Source organism: Capra hircus, chromosome 15, assembly GCF_001704415.2.
Source record: "Capra hircus breed San Clemente chromosome 15, ASM170441v1, whole genome shotgun sequence".
In the NCBI taxonomy this organism is placed as follows: domain Eukaryota; kingdom Metazoa; phylum Chordata; class Mammalia; order Artiodactyla; family Bovidae; genus Capra; species Capra hircus.
Window position 1 is genome coordinate 76,671,301 of NC_030822.1, and position 20,544 is coordinate 76,691,844.

Below are 20,544 nucleotides of genomic sequence, written 5' to 3' on the forward strand. Positions count from 1 at the left end.
GAATTAAATAATCAGGGTGACAATATACAGCCTTGTCCTTTCTTTCCCAACTTGTAATCAGTCTGTTGTTCCATCTCCAGTTCTACCTGTTGCTTCTTGACCTAAATACAGATTTCTCAGGAGGCAGGTCTGGTGGTCTGGTATTCCCATCTCCTTAAGAATTTTCCACAGTTTGTTGTGATCCACACAGTCAAAGGCTTTGGCATACTCAATAAAGCAGAAGTAGATGTTTTCCTGGAACTCTCTTGTTTTTTGATGATCCAGTGGATGTTGGCAATTTGATCTCTGATTCCTCTGCCTTTTCTAAATCCAGCTTGAATATTTGGAAGTTCACGATTCACATTCTGTTGAAGCCTAGCTTGGAGAATTTGCGGCATTACTTTGCTAGGGTGTGAAATGAGTACCATTTTGCAGTGGTTTGAACATTCTTTGGCCTTTCCCTTCTTTGGGATTGGAATGAAAAAAGATCCTTTCCAGTCCTATGGCCACTGCTGACTTTTCCAAATGGGCTGGCATATTGAGTGCAGCACTTTAACAGCATCATATTTTTAGGATTTGAAATAGCTCAGCTGGAATTCCATTACCTCCTCTAGCTTTGTTCATAATGATGCTTCCTAAGGCCCACCAGACTTCACACTCCAAGGTATCTGGCTCTAGATGAGTGATCACACCATCGTGGTTCTCTGGGTTATGATAATCCTTTTTGTATAGTTCTGTGTATTCTTGCCACCTCTTCTTAATATCTTCTGCTTCTGTTAGATCCATACCATTTCTGTCCTTTATTGAGCCCATCTTTGCATGAAATGTTCCCTTAGTATCTCTAATTTTCTTGAAGAAATCTCTAGTCTTTCCCATTCTATTGTTTTCCTCTATTTCTTTGCATTGAAAGAAGGCTTTCTTATCTCTCCTTGCTATTCTTTGGAACTCTGCTTTCAAATAGGTATATCTCTCCTTTTCTCCTTTGCCTTTAGCTTCTCTTCTTTTCTCAGCTATTTGTAAGACCTCCTGAGTTGTAATAGGCTTGATCATTTCTTAGATCTTGAGTATATCAATGAGCAATGGTGTGAAAATACATAGAAAACTACGAGCATTCCACAAACCCAAAAGTTGTTAGTGAGAATTTTAATAAATATGCAATCCAGAGAGAGAGAGAGAGAGAGAGAGAATGTGTGTTAAGAGAAACCCAACATGACGGTTATGAAAAGTTTACTGAAGTGGGAAGTTCCCATTTCATTCCTTTTTCTCTCCAGGCTTGCAGTCATGCACTGCAGGTGCTCCTTGGCATTGTTTGTAGTCTGGAGAATGCTGTCTAGGTTTGAGACCAAGGGTTCAGGTGGCTTTAGGCAAGTGACCAAAACGAATATAACTTTTTCCTGTTTCCGGTTGCCTTTTTTATTCAATAGTGAAAGTGAAAAGAAAGAAAGTGAAAGTGAAATTGCTCAGTCATGTCCGACTCTTTGCCACCCTGTGGACTGTAGCCCACCAGCTCCTCTGTCCATGGGATTCTTCAGGCAAGAGTACTGGAGTGGGTTGCCATTTCCTTCTCCAGGGGATCTTCCCAATCCAGGGATCGAACCCAGGTCTCCCACATTGTAGGCAGATGCTTTACTGTCTGAGCCACTAGGGAAGTCCAACTATTATTTAATAGTAGGTCCAAAATTATTTTCAAAACACATATCCTGTTTTTCAAGAAAAAAATTCTTAAAAACCAAATACTTTCTTTCAAGTTTTTATTTGAGTAATACATATATTATAAAAGATAACAGAAAAATCAACACAGACAATGGAACAAAATTATATTATCACCATAATTATATGATTTATTTATATATTACTTTCATTAATTGTCATTTAAAAAATTCTAAGTATAGTCTGCTTTTGTGGTTGCCGTTCAGTCACCAAGTTGTATCCAACTCTTTGCAACACCATGGACTGCAGCATACCAGGCTTCCCTGTCATTCACCATCTCCCAGAGTTTGCCCAATACATGTCTATTGAATCACTGAGGCCATCCAACTATCTCATCCTCTGTTGCCCTCTTCTCCTTCTGCCTTTAGCCCCAAATAATTAAAATAATACCCTTGCTGAAACATACAGTGGTTACAGAGACTAATCATTTCTTGACTTAGTTAAGCCAAAGAAATAATTAAAATTGGTCAGTTCAAGGATATTAGGAACCAAGATATTCTTTTGGCCTTTGAAGGCATCTCTGACAATGAGCATTTTCAAAATCAAAGAATCTTATATATATTATATAATCACTTACTTATAGTCATTTATCTATGGTCCATAGATTTTACCTTATGATAACATATCTCCATATCATGGTACTGGGCACATAGCAAGTATGTAATAAATACTTTTTAAACTGAAGTGAACTGGCAAACACCAGTAATTATATCACTACTAACAACCTAGCACAGTACTGCTTTTCAGACTTTCAATGACACGTTGGGCTAGGACATGATATTTACGTAGTTTAGATCCTTGGAAGAAATAGTAGTGTCCTAAAAATGAAAAAAAAAAAAAGAAATATTTTAATATTCTGATTGCATTCTTTAATAAAAAAAAGGTAACCTAGATTAAATAAGGTCAGATTCAAGATTATAAAGTTGGATTTCTTAGTTAGATATCCTGCCCCCAGATATCTACCTATTACTAGTCTTTTCACCATAAATATCTTCATTATCTTTAATGAGAAGGTTGTTTAGTCTTTAAGACTGACTCTTAAAAATGCAAGTGTTTTTGAAAATTCACACTCCAGGTGGAGAATTCAGAGTGGAAGAGAGGAGAGTGAACTCAGGTAGGGTACATAGAAGTGTTGATGGGGAAAGTAAATAAAACATGGGGATAGAAATACAACCCAAAATATCTTGACCCAAAGATATCTTGCTTAGTCTGACCTTGCTGGAAGACATTCATAAACACAAATTCAAATAAATTCAAGCTTCTTTCATCCCACCCTGGGACTCAGTCCATGAGAACCCATGAAGGGTGGAAGGGACTGAAAGGAAGTTAAAGAACTCAAGACATAAAAATGTATAAAAGATTCCTGCTTGCCTTGACTGCTATCTACTCGCTTACATATACCGTGCAGCTTGACGTGATGGAAATCCCAGAGACTCAGACATATAAAAGTGGCAAGAATTATCTGCTCCCTGTCCGACAGACCACCCTAGTATAAAGCTATCATTGATGCCACCTCACTCTTTCTTCTGGCCCACCTATTCTTAGCCAAAAAAATGGCAGATTTTCTCTCTGTGGCCCTTTGGAGAACTGCAGAGTTCTTTCTCTTCCAGTTTGGAGCCCTTTTCTCTGATCTTGAAGACGCTATAATCCAGTATTTTAATAAGGGATTTCCACTCTTTTCATGGTTTCCCAATCCGCTTACTGTTGTAATAGAAGACTGCATCAATTTTCGGGCCAATTCCTGGGAAGTAGGTAGTAATCAACTTGGGATAACCAGGGTCCATGAATTGTCTCCTCTCGTCATATCTGAGCAAAGAAATAACCAGCAGAAACTACATGAACATATGGATTTCATGACATTAAGCTTGATATTTCATGGTTATGAATCACAAAACCTGCCTTATTCTCTTCTGAAAGAGTTTAAACTGTACCCATAGGAAAACCAAGGGCCTAAATCCTTCACAGATTAGGACTCAAACCCTAGGCTTCTTGACTTCCAATCAAGCACTCTCCCCACTCTGCCAGAATGCTTCCACCCATGCTAGAGCCTGACTCTCTAACTTCCAGTTAGTGAAGACCTGAGCAACCTGCTGTCACTCACTGCATGGTTCCCTCATTCTGTCTCCTTGGGGTCCAACAGTTCCAGAAAGGAATCTGAAAATGCATACGCCCTACAAACTAACTGCAAATACTAGGTCTCATACATCTACACCACTCTTTTTCATTTCCACTGTGATTAGTAACATGACATTTTATTTAAAGTGCTCCTTTTAAAACAGGTATTTTCATCTCCTATCATAAACCAACAGTACAGAGAAAAGAATTAGGTTGAAAACAACTGTTTCAGTGCTATATTATCTTGATCCCTCTTCCAGGAAAATCAAGGGCTTTTCAAGATTTAGATAGAAAAGGTGTCTTCTGAAAAATCCCATTCATTGACTGTTTCACAAATCTTAGGGGTCAAATCATCAACCATTAAAGCTCACCTCCAAAACTTGTTACCTACAAAGAAGTAGGTCTTATAGAAAAGTGGGTTAAAAACAGCTGCATCAATTTTTTTCACTGAGGAGGGGAAGCCCAAAGAATGTATGCTCTTGGGATAGTTTAACTGTGGTTTCAAATTGTTCATTAACCAGTACTTGTCATCTGTAAAGACAAAGAGAATGGGTACATTGGACTCATACAGAAAGAGTAATAGAAATACTGACTCAGCACAAGTAACATCATTCTTATTTCATAGATTCAAAATATATTACTCCTATTCTTAAACATGGTTTACCTTCTATAGCTCTGTATTTTTTTTTCCAAAGTATTATCATCTTATATTTTATAAAATTTTGCAATAAGCTTTACCCTATTTGGGGCTATATTTCAGTGCCCCCATTAATAAAAATCTGTAGTGCCTTTTACAAAGTTCTTTAAATGTAGTACTATTTCCTTAATTTGTTCTCTTCCTTAGAAGTAGACTCAATAGCAAAACATTGGAATTACCTTTAAAAAGAAAAACGTGACTTCTGTCTGCAATTTCATAAGCAGCTTGAATGTGGGATGGTAGGTTTGGACCTAAAGAAGAAATTGAAGTAATGCTGCTTTTTGGACTCTCAGCAAGCTTCCACCAGAAGAACCTGACAAGGAACATTTAGCACATTAAAAAATCTCTGTAGACGGAAGAACCATGAAGAGGCAAAGACCTGTGAGAGAGCTTCGGGTTTCTTTCCAGTAGCTTCACATTCTACTCTATGGGCATTTGTGTAGGAGAATCACATGCAGAGGATTTTAATAACCTCCAATACTAGCAATGATCTTAGCAGGCAGACTGGCATATGGAAATACATGGAGCTTGGAACCAAGGTATCTAGGTTCTAGTCTGAGCTCACAACCCAGGTGCCAGTTCTGTAACCTAAAGGAAGTCAACTCAACCTCAAGCATCTCAGTTCCATAATCTCAATAATGGGGAATATTTGTTCTATCTGTCAAATACTAATTTTCTCCACTGCCCCACCCATCCGATACCTGGTGGAATATATGTTCTAAGACAAAAACCATACGTCATCCTGGAATTCTCTTTTTTATAATAAAAAATTGAGTCTGGTACTCTGTCACAGCTTTAAGTTCAGATTTGCCCATCTTAATTTAAATCTATCAGTATGATTAAAATAGTCTGACATCCTTGCTTATCTGTCCCCAACCCAGATTCTTGCCACAGATCCATTTCTTTTTACAGCTCAGGTTTCTAGTTAAAACAAATATAATCACACTGCTCTACTGCTTCAAGATCCTCAAGATCTCTCCATTGCCTTCAGAATCAAGTCCAAGTTCCAACTCACAGATTTTATCTGCTTCATTTTTAAAATCATTTTTCACCATTCTCTCTCACACACACAAATATCTAAGGGATCAGCCTTTAATATTTGTTAGATATGAAAATGATCTTACCTGTCTTTAAAGAAAAAAATTTTATCTCCCACTGTAGTAACAGCATCAAAACTCATATTGGGGTCACAAGCAGCTGGGTTTGTACTGCTAGGATTTGATGGAACTTGGTGTTTTTCTGGACGTCCTGAAAGTACATTTCAAGAAGCATTAGAAAAAAAAAAATATGTCTTTTAGTTTTTAAGATGAAGAAACACTCTTTAAAACATTCAATGTTCTTGATGAAAAATACTTAAAAAGCAATTTATATTTTCTATAACATATATTTCCTACAACAAATATTTTTCCCCTTCCATGTGGTTGCAACATTGTGGAGAATAAAAATCTGATCACTCTGTTCTCCTGTTCTGGTTAGATTATTTCTCCATGTGCCTTCTTCAAAAGACAATGGTATGCTGGATAGGAAGAACAGATTTCAGACCAGAAGACTCAGGTTTTGCCTCTGGCTCAGGCATTAACACACTAGGCCCCCTGGTACTCATCCATTAAATGAAGATAATATCTCTGTTGCCTATACCTCACAGAATTTTCATGGGGTTCAAAGAGCAGATAAATCTTAATGTTTATACAAATGCAGATAGTATGAAATTATTCATGAGTATCTTTATTTGGCAAAATGGTGAAGAAATTCAACTCACCATAGAGAGACTGAATGCCGTGTATGTCATCAGCAGAGAGGTGAAATATCTTGTAGTCAATATGTCTGTAGCTGGGAAACATTATGGCACTCGTATCGCTGGAATGGCCAAGACCCAAGGAATGGCCAATCTCATGAACAGCAACTAGGAACAAGTTTGGGCCTAAGAGAGAACCAGTGAAATCTATTGGCATCTATAGAACAATGACACACCTGACACTGTGAAAAGGGAAACTTAGAAATACCTCCTCCTTCATGAGCAAGCTTTTTCTGCCTTGGCGCTGTCGACATTACAAGACAGAGCTCTCTTTGCTGGCAAGGCTGTCCTGTGCATTACAGATCTTTATAAGGCTCTCATTTTACCATTCAATTCAAGTAGCACCACTCCCCTCTAGTTCTGACAACCAAAAAAATGTTTCCACATTTTTTTTTTCTTTTCTTTTTATTGGGATATAAAGTGAAAGTGAAATTGCTCAGTCATGTCTGACTCTTTGTGACCCCATGGACTGCAGCCTGCCAGGCTCCTCCATCCATGGGATTCTCCAGGCCAGAGTACTGGAGAGGGTTGCCATTTCCTCCTCCAGGGGATCTTCCCCACCCAGGGATTGAACCCAGGTCTCCCGCACTGCAGGCAGACTCTTTACCGTCTGAGCCACCAGGGAAATAGTTGCTTTAAAATATTGTGTTATTGCTTGCAGATTTTTGGATCGCAGCCATTCTGACTGGTGTGAAGTGGTACCTCATTGTGGAGAGGGTGTGGAGAAAAGGGAACCCTCCTACACTGTTGGTGGGAATGCAAATTAGTACAGCCACTATGGAGAACAGTGTGGAGATTCCTTAAAAAATTGCAAATAGAACTACCTTATGACCCAGCAATCCCACTGCTGGGCATACACACCGAGGAAACCAGAATTGAAAGAGACACGTGTACCCCAATGTTCATTGCAGCACTGTTTATAATAGCCAGGACATGGAAACAACCTAGATGTCCATCAGCAGATGAATGGATAAGAAAGCTGTGGTACATATACACAATGGAATATTACTCAGCCGTTAAAAAGAATTCATTTGAATCAGTTCTGATGAGATGGATGAAACTGGAGCCAATTATACAGAGTGAGGTAAGCCAGAAAGAAAAACACCAATACAGTATACTAACACATATATATGGAATTTAGGAAGATGTCAATGACGACCCTGTATGCAAGACAGGGAAAGAGACACAGATGTGTATAATGGACTTTTGGACTCAGAGGGAGAGGGAGAGGGTGGGATGATTTGGGAGAATGGGAATTCTAACATGTATACTGTCATGTAAGAATTGAATCGCCAGTCCATGTCTGACGTAGGGTGCAGCATGCTTGGGGCTGGTGCATGGGGATGACCCAGAGAGATGTTGTGGGGAGGGAGGTGGGAGGGGGGTTCATGTTTGGGAATGCATGTAAGAATTAAAGATTTTAAAATTTAAAAAATAAAAAAAAATTTAAAAAATTAAAAAAAAATAAAATAAAATATTGTGTTAGTTTCCACAGTACAACGAAGTGAACCAGCTATATGCATACATACGTCCCCTCCCTCTGGGACCTCCTTCCCACCCCCTCATCACAGCCGTCTCGGTCACCATAGAGCACCAAACTGGGCTGCCTGTTCCATACAGCAGGTTCCCACTCACTATGTACTTTACACGTGGTAGTGTTTGCCTCTGGTTAAGGACCACTGCACTCTCAGAAAAATGAAATATGTTCCATTGTCAAAACTTCTGGAATATCTCACAGCTGTGTTCATCGCTCCTAAATAATTCTCAACTCACATGACCTTGTTCTGCCTTTCCCCTAATCAGGCTTCACTGGATATAGAAAAGTCTTTGGTAACCTTCCTTTACGAAACTCAAATCTTAAATCCATATTTAGGTACGGTATTGTGAGTCACTGAGAAAAGCACCACGTTATGTCTAACCCTTATACAACCAAAAGGAAATCATTTTGTTCTCTATTTTCAGATGAGGATACAGTATCAGCAAGATTAAATGACAAATTAAGTGCCTGAGCCAAGATTCACATCCAAAGTTCTTGGCTCTAAAAATTTCTTGGATCACCCTTTTCCTAAACATGATTCCCAATGAAATCAAAGAGACTATATTTACACTATAGACATATTTACACTACAGACATATTTACACTACTACATTATAGTTATAACTGTTTTTTTTTTTTCCTGTATGTCCCAGAGGCTGTACCTTTGTAAGTAAGAGACAAGGGTGTGCCCTTTCTCTCAGATTTCCTAATTCTCAGAAGATTTGAAAATTCCTGATTTTTTTTTAATCTTCGTTATAGTCTAATGCCTTCATTTTGTTCTTTCTTTCTCTATGGCAAAAGGAAGCTCAGAACTGACTTTCCAGAGTCACACACCATTTAGCTACAGAGCCTGATCTTGAAATACTCTCTAGAACCCAAGATGAGCAAAGAGTTCACACCTCTCTGAGGGATCTCAAGGAATACGGATCCTCCAAGCACTCCCTGTAACACATGGGTCCAGTAACTAATGCAGAGATGCTTTCACTTCTACCAAACAATGAAAAAGAAGACACAAAGACTAATTCTCTCCACTCTGCATAAGACTGGGAAGAGTAAACAAAACCTTTTACAATTTGGTCTAAACCTGAATTTATTTTATTCTCAATTCCTGTACTACTTTGTACAAAAGATCACTATTGGTTCTCATCTCAAAATAATGGATTTTTGTTTGTGTTCTATTTCCTTTTAGATTGTGTATTTCTCAATGGCAAGACTGTGCCCTTTTGATTTCTGAATCTAAGCACCCCCATCACCTAACACCCTAATAGAAACTCAGTAAAGACTGTGGGAATTGTTCATTTAATTTACTTTCTTAAGTTTCTTTAGAATTTTAAAAATTCTCCAGGCTAATCAGCATGTTTCTCCTGTCAGATGAAAAGATTACAAACCCCAAATACCTTTGGATAAAATTTGCACAAATTTAACATGTCTACTGAGGATCTGAGGCTCAGCCAGAACCTAATCATTTGTCTTTTGACAATTAAAAAAAAGTTGTCTTCTCAATCAAAGGTTTCATAAGCCTTAGGCCATGTGTAAGCTAAAACCAATAGCCTTTCTGGTCTATAAAAGCATTGCCATCAGTGCAAGCAATATCAGCTGGGGGTGGAGATGATGGTGCTGAGTAGAGCATACTCTTGATGAATTTCTCTTTCCTTCCTTTCCACATATAGTCTCTTTCCTTCCTTTCCACATATAGTCAGTCATAGAGTCTAGTATCTCCAATAGGAATATTAGGAAGGCTTCTGATGTGACGCCTTGAGATTTCCCGGTGGATAGTGACTTCTCCAAATAACAGGGGATGCTCGTTACCCTCCCCCGCCACTGTCTGGGATGGACGATGAGTTTTATCCCCTCTGTAAGTACACACAAGGTATTAAATGATCAATGGGGCATTTTGGAATTTTTAACCCAGAACCACAGGAGACTACCTGACCACATAACCTTGTGTTTCTTTATAGAGATCTCTAAATCCTCTATAACATAATTTCATCTTTCTATGCCACTACGAATTTAGGAAATTGTCAGCATATAATGAATCATGCACGTGATCACCCTGTTCTAAGATTGTTGGGATACACAGCATTAGTATCTGTATTTTTCCGAGTTTATGGATTGCACTGCCAAAAACTGATCCCCTAAATAATGGCTTTTTTCTTTCCATACTATGGTTCTTAAGGTTCCTAAGTGTATACTAATAAACTAGTTTATCTTCGTAGATTCTTGGAAATGAACTTTAAAATAATCTAGTTCAATATACTCCATTTATAGAAGTGAAGTGGAAACAGTGTTACAATTTTATTCAGTGTCAAAATTTTAATCAGAAAAAGTTTTCCTGTCCTTATAATCCTTTCTCAGAATGTGGCCTTTGAAAACCAGGATATAACTTAGAATTTGTTAGGATTTTCTAACTCTTTGGGGGTTTGCGGAGCCTACCTTTGCGTCCTTTAGTCCAGGTTTCAGCCTCATCAAAATGTGCATCTCCTCCAAGACCAGCTCCAGGAGCAAAAGCATGGGCTAGGATTCCCCACGGGCCATCAAAAGGATAGGCGTCTCTATGTTCTTGTTTTAAAAAAAAAAGAAAAAGAAAATTAGTCTATCTACACATGTTGTGTGTGTGTGTGAGTGTATGCTCAGTCATGTCTGACTCTTTGTGGCCCCATGGACTGTAGCCTGCCAGGCTCCTCTGTCTATGGAATTTTCCAGGCAAGAATACTGGAGAGGGCTGCCATTTCCTACTCCAGGGGATCTTCCTGACCCAGGGATTGAACTTGACTTGCATTTCTCACATCTCCTGCATTGGCAAGAATATTCTTTACTACTGTGCCACCTGGGTCATGCCAAATGAGACAGATGATGTAAGTCCAATTTCTCTACCTCGAAGTGCAAATTGTATCATGATGTCAGCCTCGTTTTCATGAATCTGTCTGAATTTCAGGGGGGTCACATCACTCCATACTTGAAAAGCTTTCTGGAAGGCATCATCAACATCCTCAGGCTTCAAGTCTGGGGTGTAATTGTTGATTCTTTACCAGCAGAACAAAAGAGAAAAATACATAGAAACCATGTGTTAATTTTGTTTTATTACAATACTTCATTTCTGCTAGCATCATTCAGGAATGAATCATTACATAAATCAGTAGTCCAGATGAGAAAAACCCACTTCATCTACAGAAATATTTATCCTTGGCACCTTACTCCTTAAACAGAATCTAACTTGATTTCTACTCATTTATGATTTACAGGCCACCATTATGAAAGATTTACATTTGTAGAGGCTTATGCCTTTTACCCCTGCTCCCAGACTTTTTCATTTATCCATCTAAATAGTCTATAAAACTTTCTCTTGCTTCTTTTTAGATCCAGCTTCATTCTTCTTTTATTTATGGCTTTCCTACTCTGTTCTGGACTTGTAAGCCCAACAATTTCATTGAGGGAATGGTTTTGCCTTTTAGAAACACTATTTCAACACAGGAATAGTGTTAATAATTGAGGGATGCTTCCTATCTACTTCTAGACTTAGAGCTGTATCTAAGTGGCTCAAGTTTCTAGAACACAGAGCTAGGGGAAAGTAGAAAAATACTTGGCTATAATGTTACCTGTAGGTGATAAGACGTTTCTTCCAGACCGGCCGCCCTGGAAATAGCTGATAATTTTCAACATCCGGCACTCCACATCGAGGTCTGTGCATCATGTCCAGAGTAGATGTGTCCAGTTGCCCAGTCACTTTTAGCCCAAAGAACTTCTGCATTTCCTGAATTTTATTCTCCATGGTGTTCCTGTTGACTTTCATTTTTGTCATTGGAGTTGTTTCCATCTCGAGGCCATAAAAGTTTGCCAAATATCTCTGGGAAAAAAATCCATTTATTGATACATCATTTTATGTGGAAAGGTTTCTGTTGGAGCTCTATATTTATAACTCAGCTGCACACTGATGCCTTTTAAAGGCGAGGGTTTTGGCCATTTTGGAGAGTTACTCAGTTTTCCTGAATCTCTCACAATATGGATGTTATGAAACTTTTGTTTGATTTTCTCTTGCTAATTTGTCTCATATCAATTTAATTTTTAGACCAGCCAGAAGAATCTAGAAAAGTAGAGGAAAGTTTTTTCTTCCCAGACACTTTTTTCTTCCTCTTCAGCAGTAAATAAATAAAAATAAAACAACAAAACAATGCTAAAGTCCAATAGCTCCCTAAAACAGTTTTCAACTAGTACTTTCAGAATAAAACAGGTCAGTGAAATAAATCTTAAAGACAAAAATCAGGCTAGATAAATTCTATAGTGCCAGTTCTTACTTGAGCAAATGCCACGTCATTTTCTTCAAGGCTTGGATAGTTAGTCAGTGGAGCAGTTCCAGAAGCAGTGACCTGCAGAGCTAGTATCAACAAAAGAAACTTCATTGTATACTTCTTCTGAACAGCTTAACCTGATTTACTCTGTTCCTTTCCAGTACAAGTTCCTTAAATGTGTCTCTTTATATAGCCCTTAAGCCATGCTCTGTGAATACGAAATTCTTTGTGTGACTCACAGTTGATATCATCCTTTGATTTACCTCAAAAATAAATATGACCTTATTCTAGGACCAACAATGGGTCAATTAATATCTAACCCATCCATGGGTGGAGTGACATCAGAGTCATCCCTCACTCAGACAATTCAGAGTACATTTCTTCAAAATAAATAAGCTCCAACTTCCATCCAGCTTATAAAATAAGCCATTATATGAGAAATAATAAGCATCTAAAATATTAAAATAACTTAAAAATGCATTTTTAGGGAGTTCTGAACTTTCACTATAATACTTTCCTCATATTCTTTAGAGGTGAAATAATCTTTTTTAAAAAAACTAAATTTAAGAAGTTAGATAAATAAAATTCTTTTGCTAGAATAGAATACTCTGTAAGCTGAATCTAGCTCCCTAGAGACCTGGTATAGAGATTCCACATTTAGAAAGGAAAAGTTTATAACATCATGATGTTTTGATGTTTGTTCTCTGTATCGTACAGATTTAGACCCTGCTTCTATAACTTGAGATCTTCAGGCTCCTAATCCCAGCTCCATAACTGAGGAGAGAGAGGCCAGGGGCAAATTTCCTCACATCCTTCATGTTGCTAGCATGAAGATCAACACTTCAACTTTGGGAGGTAGGAAAAGTTTGCCTCTGGAATCTCTCTATCTCCCCATCAACTCAGCCTCCTCCTTCCATGACTTAATTGTCCCGTTAACACAGAATCTGCCTCTCAGTCAATAGGAAATGTTTGAAGACTGGAAGCATTTATGACTCAAGGAATAAATCCCAAAGGTAGAAGTGCAAGTAATAGGGTCGCCTCCTGATTCTATATGAAGAGTCTGGGGGGAGTGGAGAGTGCACTGAGGAATGGCATATTCCCTGCCTTATCAGTAGACAAGGGTGTCACAGTCATCAGTGATTGCAGCCCTACTTTGTGAGCTGGTGAGCTCTAAGGTCACTCAGGAAGAGGAAGAATAGCTGTGATCTAGCAGCCATCAGACTGCAGCCATTCCCTACAGTGAGCCCCAAGGGGCTCAGGATGTGAAAAACACAGGACCCTGGCTCAGATAGATGAGACACCTGTGAGAGGAATGATGTTAGTGAACGCAGACTCCTCCATCTTTCCGCACACAGACAAGCACTGAGCTCCAAAGCTTGGTGCATCTGGTTTTCTTTAATTAGCAATGATCTTCTGATGCTCAGACTACCTGTCCTTTGCTGCAAATCTTCTATGTAATCTGGCTCCTTCCCTTACCTCCTTGGGCCAGTTCTCTCAGGATCACCTGAGATGCCGTCTCCCAGGCTTGAACTCCTAAAAATTCCCGCCAAATGAAACGTAACTCCCAACTCTTAGGTTGTGACTACTTTTTAAGTTGGCAGCACAAAATTGTGTGCTATGATTCAGTCACCGCTCTGATCCACCTTCAAGGCCTAGGGAGATGCTGGCTGCTCCCTAAGAATTCCCTGAGCCTGTGGCTCCAGGTGAATGATTTCCTGCTTAAATGGGAAGCAAAGGGGGTCCTCTACACTGTATCTTGTATCTACTTTCAAACTCTGACTTTCTCAAGCTCTGTGATCTAACCTCTGGGACTTCCTGTTTTGTTTTGTTTTTTTGTTTGTTTGTTTTTTGGTCATGCCTTGTGACTCGGGGAATCCTAATTTCCCAGTTAGGGATCAAACCCAGCACCCAGCAGTATAAGGGAAGATTTCTAACCATTATGCCACCAGGGAATTCCCTCAGGCATTTCATTTGAAAGTGAGCATGACCCAGAGAGATGGTATGGGGAGGGAGGAGGGAGGGGGGTTCAAGATTGGGAACTCATGTACACCCATGGTGGGTACATGTTGATATATGGCAAAACCAATACAGTATTGTAAAGTAAAATTAAAAAAAAAGAAAGTGAGGATGATAACTTGTGCTTCCTTATGCTTTTGTGATGATTAAATGAGACGATGTTTAATAAATACAATGCATATTACAGGCACTCATTAATATTCATTGTTTTCCCCTTGGCCTCAAAGGACATCATTCATTGTAAGTTTGCAGCCAGACGTGGCTCTAGGATTCATGAAGAGGAAGCTAACACAGAAGAATTGTAAGGTAATCTTTTCTGATATTGAATTTAACTAGAGGATTATAAGAGGAACCTGGCTGTTTGGCTATAAATCAAGAACAATGGGATTTTTAGAAAATATGGGAGCATTTATTTCTCCACCAGCAGAACATTGCCCAGCATGGGCAGGGACAGTGTGTCCACGATTGTCTTCCTGGTGCCCAAACTGACCTGGAAGTTAGTAGGTGCTCAATAAACATGTGTGAGGGAATCGAGCTGGAGAAGCGTGTCTGAAGATTTGAGTAGTAAATTTCCTTCATGGGAGCAATCATTACATAAAGGATATGCTCCTAAACTTCTCTGAAAGCACAAACTGGTCTCAACCACAGCAAGAAGTAATCCCGTTCTTGGAAGACTTTTGAGAAGTCAAGAAATGTAGGAGGTAAGATGTATGGTTAAAATTACCCAAGGCACAAAGGAACTGAAAGAATGTCCTCACTAAAAGGTTGCTAAAAACAGAAACTCGCACCCCAATTTTAATGGTCTCTGGATCTTTGCTCATCAAATGTCACAGACGGGTAATCTGTACCCCTTGGACAGCCAGAGAATGTTGCTGCCTGTGTCATTAACTGAGAGTCTGAGGTCAAGTTGATCTGCTTTAGAATCTTGGCTCCATCATTTTATGACCTTGTGCAACCACTTCTGTCTCTTTAAGATTTAACTTCTTCTTCTATAAAATTGGAACAATAATATTATCTATCTCAAGAGTTGTTGTAAGAATTACTTCAAATTATAGGGGAAATTTTTTAGCTTAATGCCAGATACAGAAGACTCAGTAATTTGACGCCTTCCTTGTTTTACTGTACTCTTATGTAAGACATTTAAAAGAGACTGGTAATGAAAGGGAGATCAGCTACATACCCTGACTAATCTTCTGCGGTATTTAGAAGGAGCTACAGTAAGATTGAGCTTCCCTGGTGGCACAGTGGTAAAGAATCTGTCTGCCAATGCAGGAGATGCAAGACTCAAATTTGATCCCTGGGTCTGGAAGATCCCCTGGAGGAGGAAATGGCGATCCACTCCAGTATTCTTGCTGGAAAATTCCACAGACAAGCAGACCGTGGAGTACAGAGAGCTGGACACAGCACATACACACATAAGATTATGATCGACGCACAGGCTGAAAGCAGAGAGAACCAACAGAGACATGGCTTCCAAAGGACACACTGAATGAGAGACGATCAAGGAGTCTTTGGCAATGCTTCATGTGAAAAAGCACATATCCATGAAAACGCAGAAAGTGGCCAAGGTCAGAGGTCCTCACAAGGGATGATTTGCACTAAGAGCTGCACAAAACTTCCAAAAGTATCCAGAGCTTTCTTACACTGTTTCCTTCTTGACATACTCCAGGACATTTCAAGGTACATTCCTGATTCAAACACCTTCAGCTAGCTGTCATCTCTGAGGATACAGAGGCAAATAAAAGCATGGTCATCAGCAAGGGACCAAGGCAGAGAAATGCTCCCAAAATATGCAAGAAATCTCAACAAATATACAAGAAATCTCCTTATGGGTAACTTGCTACTGCCAACACTATAACAATGAAATAATAAGACCTCAATTTAAATATATATATTTGACTATGCCGTGGCTCAGTTGCAGCACTCAGGACCTTTGATCTTCACTGGGACATGTAGGACCTAGTTCCCTGACCAGAGATCAAACTTGGGCCCCCTGAATTGGGAACACAGAGTTTTGGCCACTGGACCACCAGGGCAATCCCCTATACGCCTTCAGTTTTTTCAGTTAAAGTCAGGTTGTCCCTTTTGCCGTCGGAGGGGCGAGAAGCCCGCAGACAGTCCTGGGCATGTTGCAGGTGAACCTTGATCCCAGGGCAGTGGAATCTCTGCTTTGCTCTCTGGAGACTCCTTTCTGCACACTTCTTCCTGCCTGGGCCTGGCATTGTTCTGTTGCTAAGCTGCCTTTGCTGCCAAGACTCCCAGGAATTGGCCCAGAGCATCTCTCAAAAGCATAATGTTTAGAGTCACCCTACTCAGTTGTATGGACTTAGACAAGTTCACTTTTCCTTGCTTCATTTTCTTTATATGTAAAATGGGAATAGTATTGATGTTTTATAAAGAATAAATGACATACTCTGTTAAACACCCACTTTTCCATGAAAAGACCTCCATAAATCCTCATTCCTTGCCTTCTTTTACCACTCTCTCTTTGTTTGTCATGCCATGTTTGGGTAGACCAGCTAACTTTTTCCACTTTTTAGAAAAGTGAATCTAAATAATAGTGTTCAATTACAAGTGCATCTACATCCAGCAAGGAAACGTAAACAAGGCGGTGAAGAGCTCATATTGATGGTGTAGATGGCTCACAGAGTCTTCTCTCAATTTCCAGAATCAGTTGGAACTCAACCTCACGTGGAACTGTGACTTGACTGTTCATAAGGCAGAGAGTGTCAGAGTAACTGGTTAGAAAACCCACTGCCTTTCAAACTAGTTCTCAGCCCCAAACTGTGTCAGTGGGTTCCTGAGCCCACGACATTCCTCCCCAGGAGGAAAGGACAGAACACTGATGAAGAACATGGTATGTGTAGGGGGTGACGCCGATTGCCCTGGATACACCCAGAGAAGTAGAGGAAAGAAATAGGGCAGGTAAAGAGGACAGTGGTTTCTTTCCCTGTCCCTCTCCTTCCTTCAGCAAATAGCTATAATCTAAGACAAAAGTGCAGCAGGAAGCAGAGGTCCTATGTGTCCATCCCGAGGTAGATATGTGGTGATGGACACATATGTATGTATGATACATAGTTTATTTTCTGTGCTTTCCAACATAAAATCAGCTCAGTTCAGTTCAGTCTCTCAGTCGTGTCTGACTCTGCAACTCCATGAACCACAGCACATGAACCTCCTTTTCCATTACCAACTCCTGGAGTTTACTCAAACTCATGCCCATTGAGTCAGTGATACCATCCAACCATCTCATCCTCTGTCATCCTCTTCTCCTCCCACCTTCAATCTTTCCCAGCATCAGGGGCATTTCCAATGAGTCAGCTCTTCACATCATGTGGCCAAAGTATTGGAGTTTCAGCTTCACCATCAGTCCTTCCAATGAATATTCAGCAATGATTTCCTTAGGATGGACTTTGCAGTCCAAGTTATCCAAGTCTATGCCCCAACCAGTAACGCTGAAGAAGCTGAAGTTGAACGGTTTTATGAAGATCTACAAGACCTTTTAGAACTAACACACAAAAAAGATGTCCTTTTCATTATAGGGGACTGGAATGCAAAAGTAGGAAGTCAAGAAACACCTGGAGTAACAGGCAAATTTGGCCTAGGAATGCAGAATGAAGCAGGGCAAAGACTAATAGAGTTTTGCCAAGAAAATGCACTGGTCATACCAAACACCCTCTTCCAACAACAAAAGAGAAGACTCTACGCATGGACATCACCAGATGGTCAACACCGAAATCAGATTGATTATATTCTTTGCAGCCAAAGAGGGAAAAGCTCTACACAGTCAATGAAAACAAGACCAGGAGCTGACTGTGGCTCAGATCATGAACTCCTTATTACCAAATTCAGACTTAAATTGAAGAAAGTAGGGAAAACCGCCAGACCGTTCAGGTATGACCTAAATCAAATCCCTTATGATTATACAGTGGAAGTGAGAAATAGATTTAAGGGCCTAGATCTGATAGATAGAGTGCCTGATGACCTATGGAATGAGGTTCATGACATTGTACAGGAGACAGGGATCAAGACCATCCCCATGGAAAAGAAATGCAAAAAAGCAAAATGGCTGATATTCACAGAGATAGCTCTGTGCTGTTTTGACTTTGAAGTTAGATTTAATGGAAAGAACAAGTCTTTGGAAACTGGCTTGTCCTCAGACTTCAGCTATGTTATCTATATTATCTATAAGCTGTGTGGCTTTGGACAAAGTTCAGTGTCCTTATCTGTAAGTGACCAATTAGAGTTTAAATCAGATGTTGCATGAAACTACTCAGCATTGTGCCTGGTTCTCTTTTTTCTGGTGACATCTAGAGCACTGTTTCTCAACATTTCTTTTATTATTGCCATCCAAAAAAGAAGCATATTTGACTGCGTCCATGAAATTTCAATATCTGAGATATTATATATATCTGTTTATGTACCATATGATTATACAGTGGAAGTGAGAAATAGATTTAATGGCCTAGATCTGATAGATAGAGTGCCTGATGACCTATGGAATGAGGTTCGTGACATTGTGCAGGAGACAGGGATCAAGACCATCCCCATGGAAAAGAAATGCAAAAAAGCAAAATGGCTGTCTGGGGAGGCCTTACAAATAGCTGTGAAGGGAAGAGAGGCAAAAAGCAAAGGAGAAAAGGAAATATATAGGCATCTGAATGCAGAGTTCCAAAGAAGAGCAAGAAGAGATAAAAAAGCCTTCTTCAGCGATCAATCCCAAGAAATAGAGGAAAACAACAGATTGGGAAAGACTAGAGATCTCTTCAAGAAAATTAGAGATACCAAGAGAATATTTCATGCAAAGATGGGCTTGATAAAGGACAGAAATGGTATGGACTTAACAGAAGCAGAAGATGTTAAGAAGAGGTGGCAAGAATACACGGAAGAACTGTACAAAAAAGATCTTCACGACCCAGATAGTCACGATGATGTGACCACTAATCTAGAGCCAGACATCTTGGAATGTGAAGTCAAGTTGGCCTTAGAAAGCATCACTACGAACAAAGCTAGTGGAGGCGATGGAATTCCAATTGAGCTGTTTCAAATCCTGAAAGATGATGCTGTGAAAGTGCTGCACTCTATATGCCACCAAATTTGGAAAACTCAGCAGTGGCCACAGGACTGGAAAAGGTCAGTCTTCATTCCAATCCCAAAGAAAGGCAATGCAAAAGAATGCTCAAACTACCACACAGTTGCACTCGTCTCACATGCTAGTAAAGTAATGCTCAAAATTCTCCAAGCCAGTCTTCAGCAATACGTGAACCATGAACTCCCTGACGTTCAAACTGGTTTTAGAAAAGGCAGAGGAACCAGAGATCAAATTGCCAACATCCTCTGGATCATGGAAAAAATGAGAGAGTTCAGAGAAACATCTATTTCTGCTTTATTGACTATGCCAAAGCCTTTGACTGTGTGGATCACAATAAACTGTGGACAATTCTGAGAGAGATGGGAATACCAGACCACCTGTCCTGCGTCTTGAGAAAATCTGTATGCAGGTTAGGAAGCAACAGTTAGAACTGGACATGGAACAACAGACTGGTTCCAAATAGGAAAAGGAGTACATCAAGGCTGTATATTGTCACCCTGCTTATTTAACTTCTATGCAGAGTACATCATGAGAAACGCTCGGCTGGAAGAAACACAAGCTGGAATCAAGATTGCTGGGAGAAATATCAATAACCTCATATATGCAGATGACATCACCCTTATGGCAGAAAGTGAAGAGGAGCTAAAAAGCTTCTTGATGAAAGTGAAAGAAGAGCGTGAAAAAGTTGGCCTAAAGCTCAACATTCAGAAAACGAAGATCATGGCATCCGGTCCCATCACTTCATGGGAAATAGATGAGGAAACAGTGTCACACTTTATTTTTTTGGGCTCCAAAATCACTGCAGATGGTGACTGCAGCCATGAGATTAAAAGACGCTTCCTCATTGGAAGAAAAGTTATAACCAACTTAGTAGTATATTCAAAAGCAGAGACATTGCTTTGCTGACTAATGTCCGTCTAGTCAAGGCTATGGTTTTTTCTGTGGTCAGGTATGGATGTGAGAGTTGGACTGTGAAGAAGGCTGAGCACCAAAGAATTGATGCTTTTGAACTGTGGAGTTGGAGAAGACTCTTGAGAGTCCCTTGGACTGCAAGGAGATCCAACCAGTCCCTTCTGAAGGAGATCAACCCTGGGATTTCTTTGGAAGGAACGATGCTAAAGCTGAAACTCCAGTACTTTGGCCACCTCATGCGAAGAGTTGACTCATTGGAAAAGACTCTCATGGAGGGATTAGGGGCAGGAAGAGAAGGGGACGACAGAGGATGAGATGGCTGGATGGCATCATGGACTCAATGGACGTGAGTCTGAGTGAACTCTGGGAGTTGGTGATGGACAGGGAGACCTGGCGTGCTGCGAT

The 20,544-nt window shown here is 39.8% G+C and overlaps 1 protein-coding gene across 1 annotated transcript; it reads right to left on the reverse strand.

The window, feature by feature from the left end:
* Positions 1,981-12,256, reverse strand: MMP12 (matrix metallopeptidase 12). Its single transcript, XM_005689360.3, has 10 exons — positions 12,126-12,256; positions 11,430-11,677; positions 10,708-10,856; positions 10,267-10,392; positions 6,261-6,422; positions 5,626-5,749; positions 4,681-4,814; positions 4,176-4,335; positions 3,392-3,495; positions 1,981-2,507 (listed from the first exon to the last, which is right to left on the reverse strand). Exons 1-10 carry the CDS (start codon positions 12,228-12,230, stop codon positions 2,407-2,409), a joined length of 1,413 nt encoding a protein of 470 aa, XP_005689417.1. The 5' UTR covers positions 12,231-12,256; the 3' UTR covers positions 1,981-2,406.

Coding starts and splice junctions, on each gene's coding strand:
- MMP12 (XM_005689360.3), bottom strand. CDS start 12,230: ATGAAGTTTCTTTTGTTGATACTAGCTCTGCAGGTCACTGCTTCTGGA. Junction 5,750..6,260: donor CGGCATTCAGTCTCTCTATG/GTGAGTTGAATT, acceptor ATGTACTTTCAG/GACGTCCAGAAAAACACCAA. Junction 4,336..4,680: donor TCACGTTTTTCTTTTTAAAG/GTAATTCCAATG, acceptor TTGTCTTTACAG/ATGACAAGTACTGGTTAATG.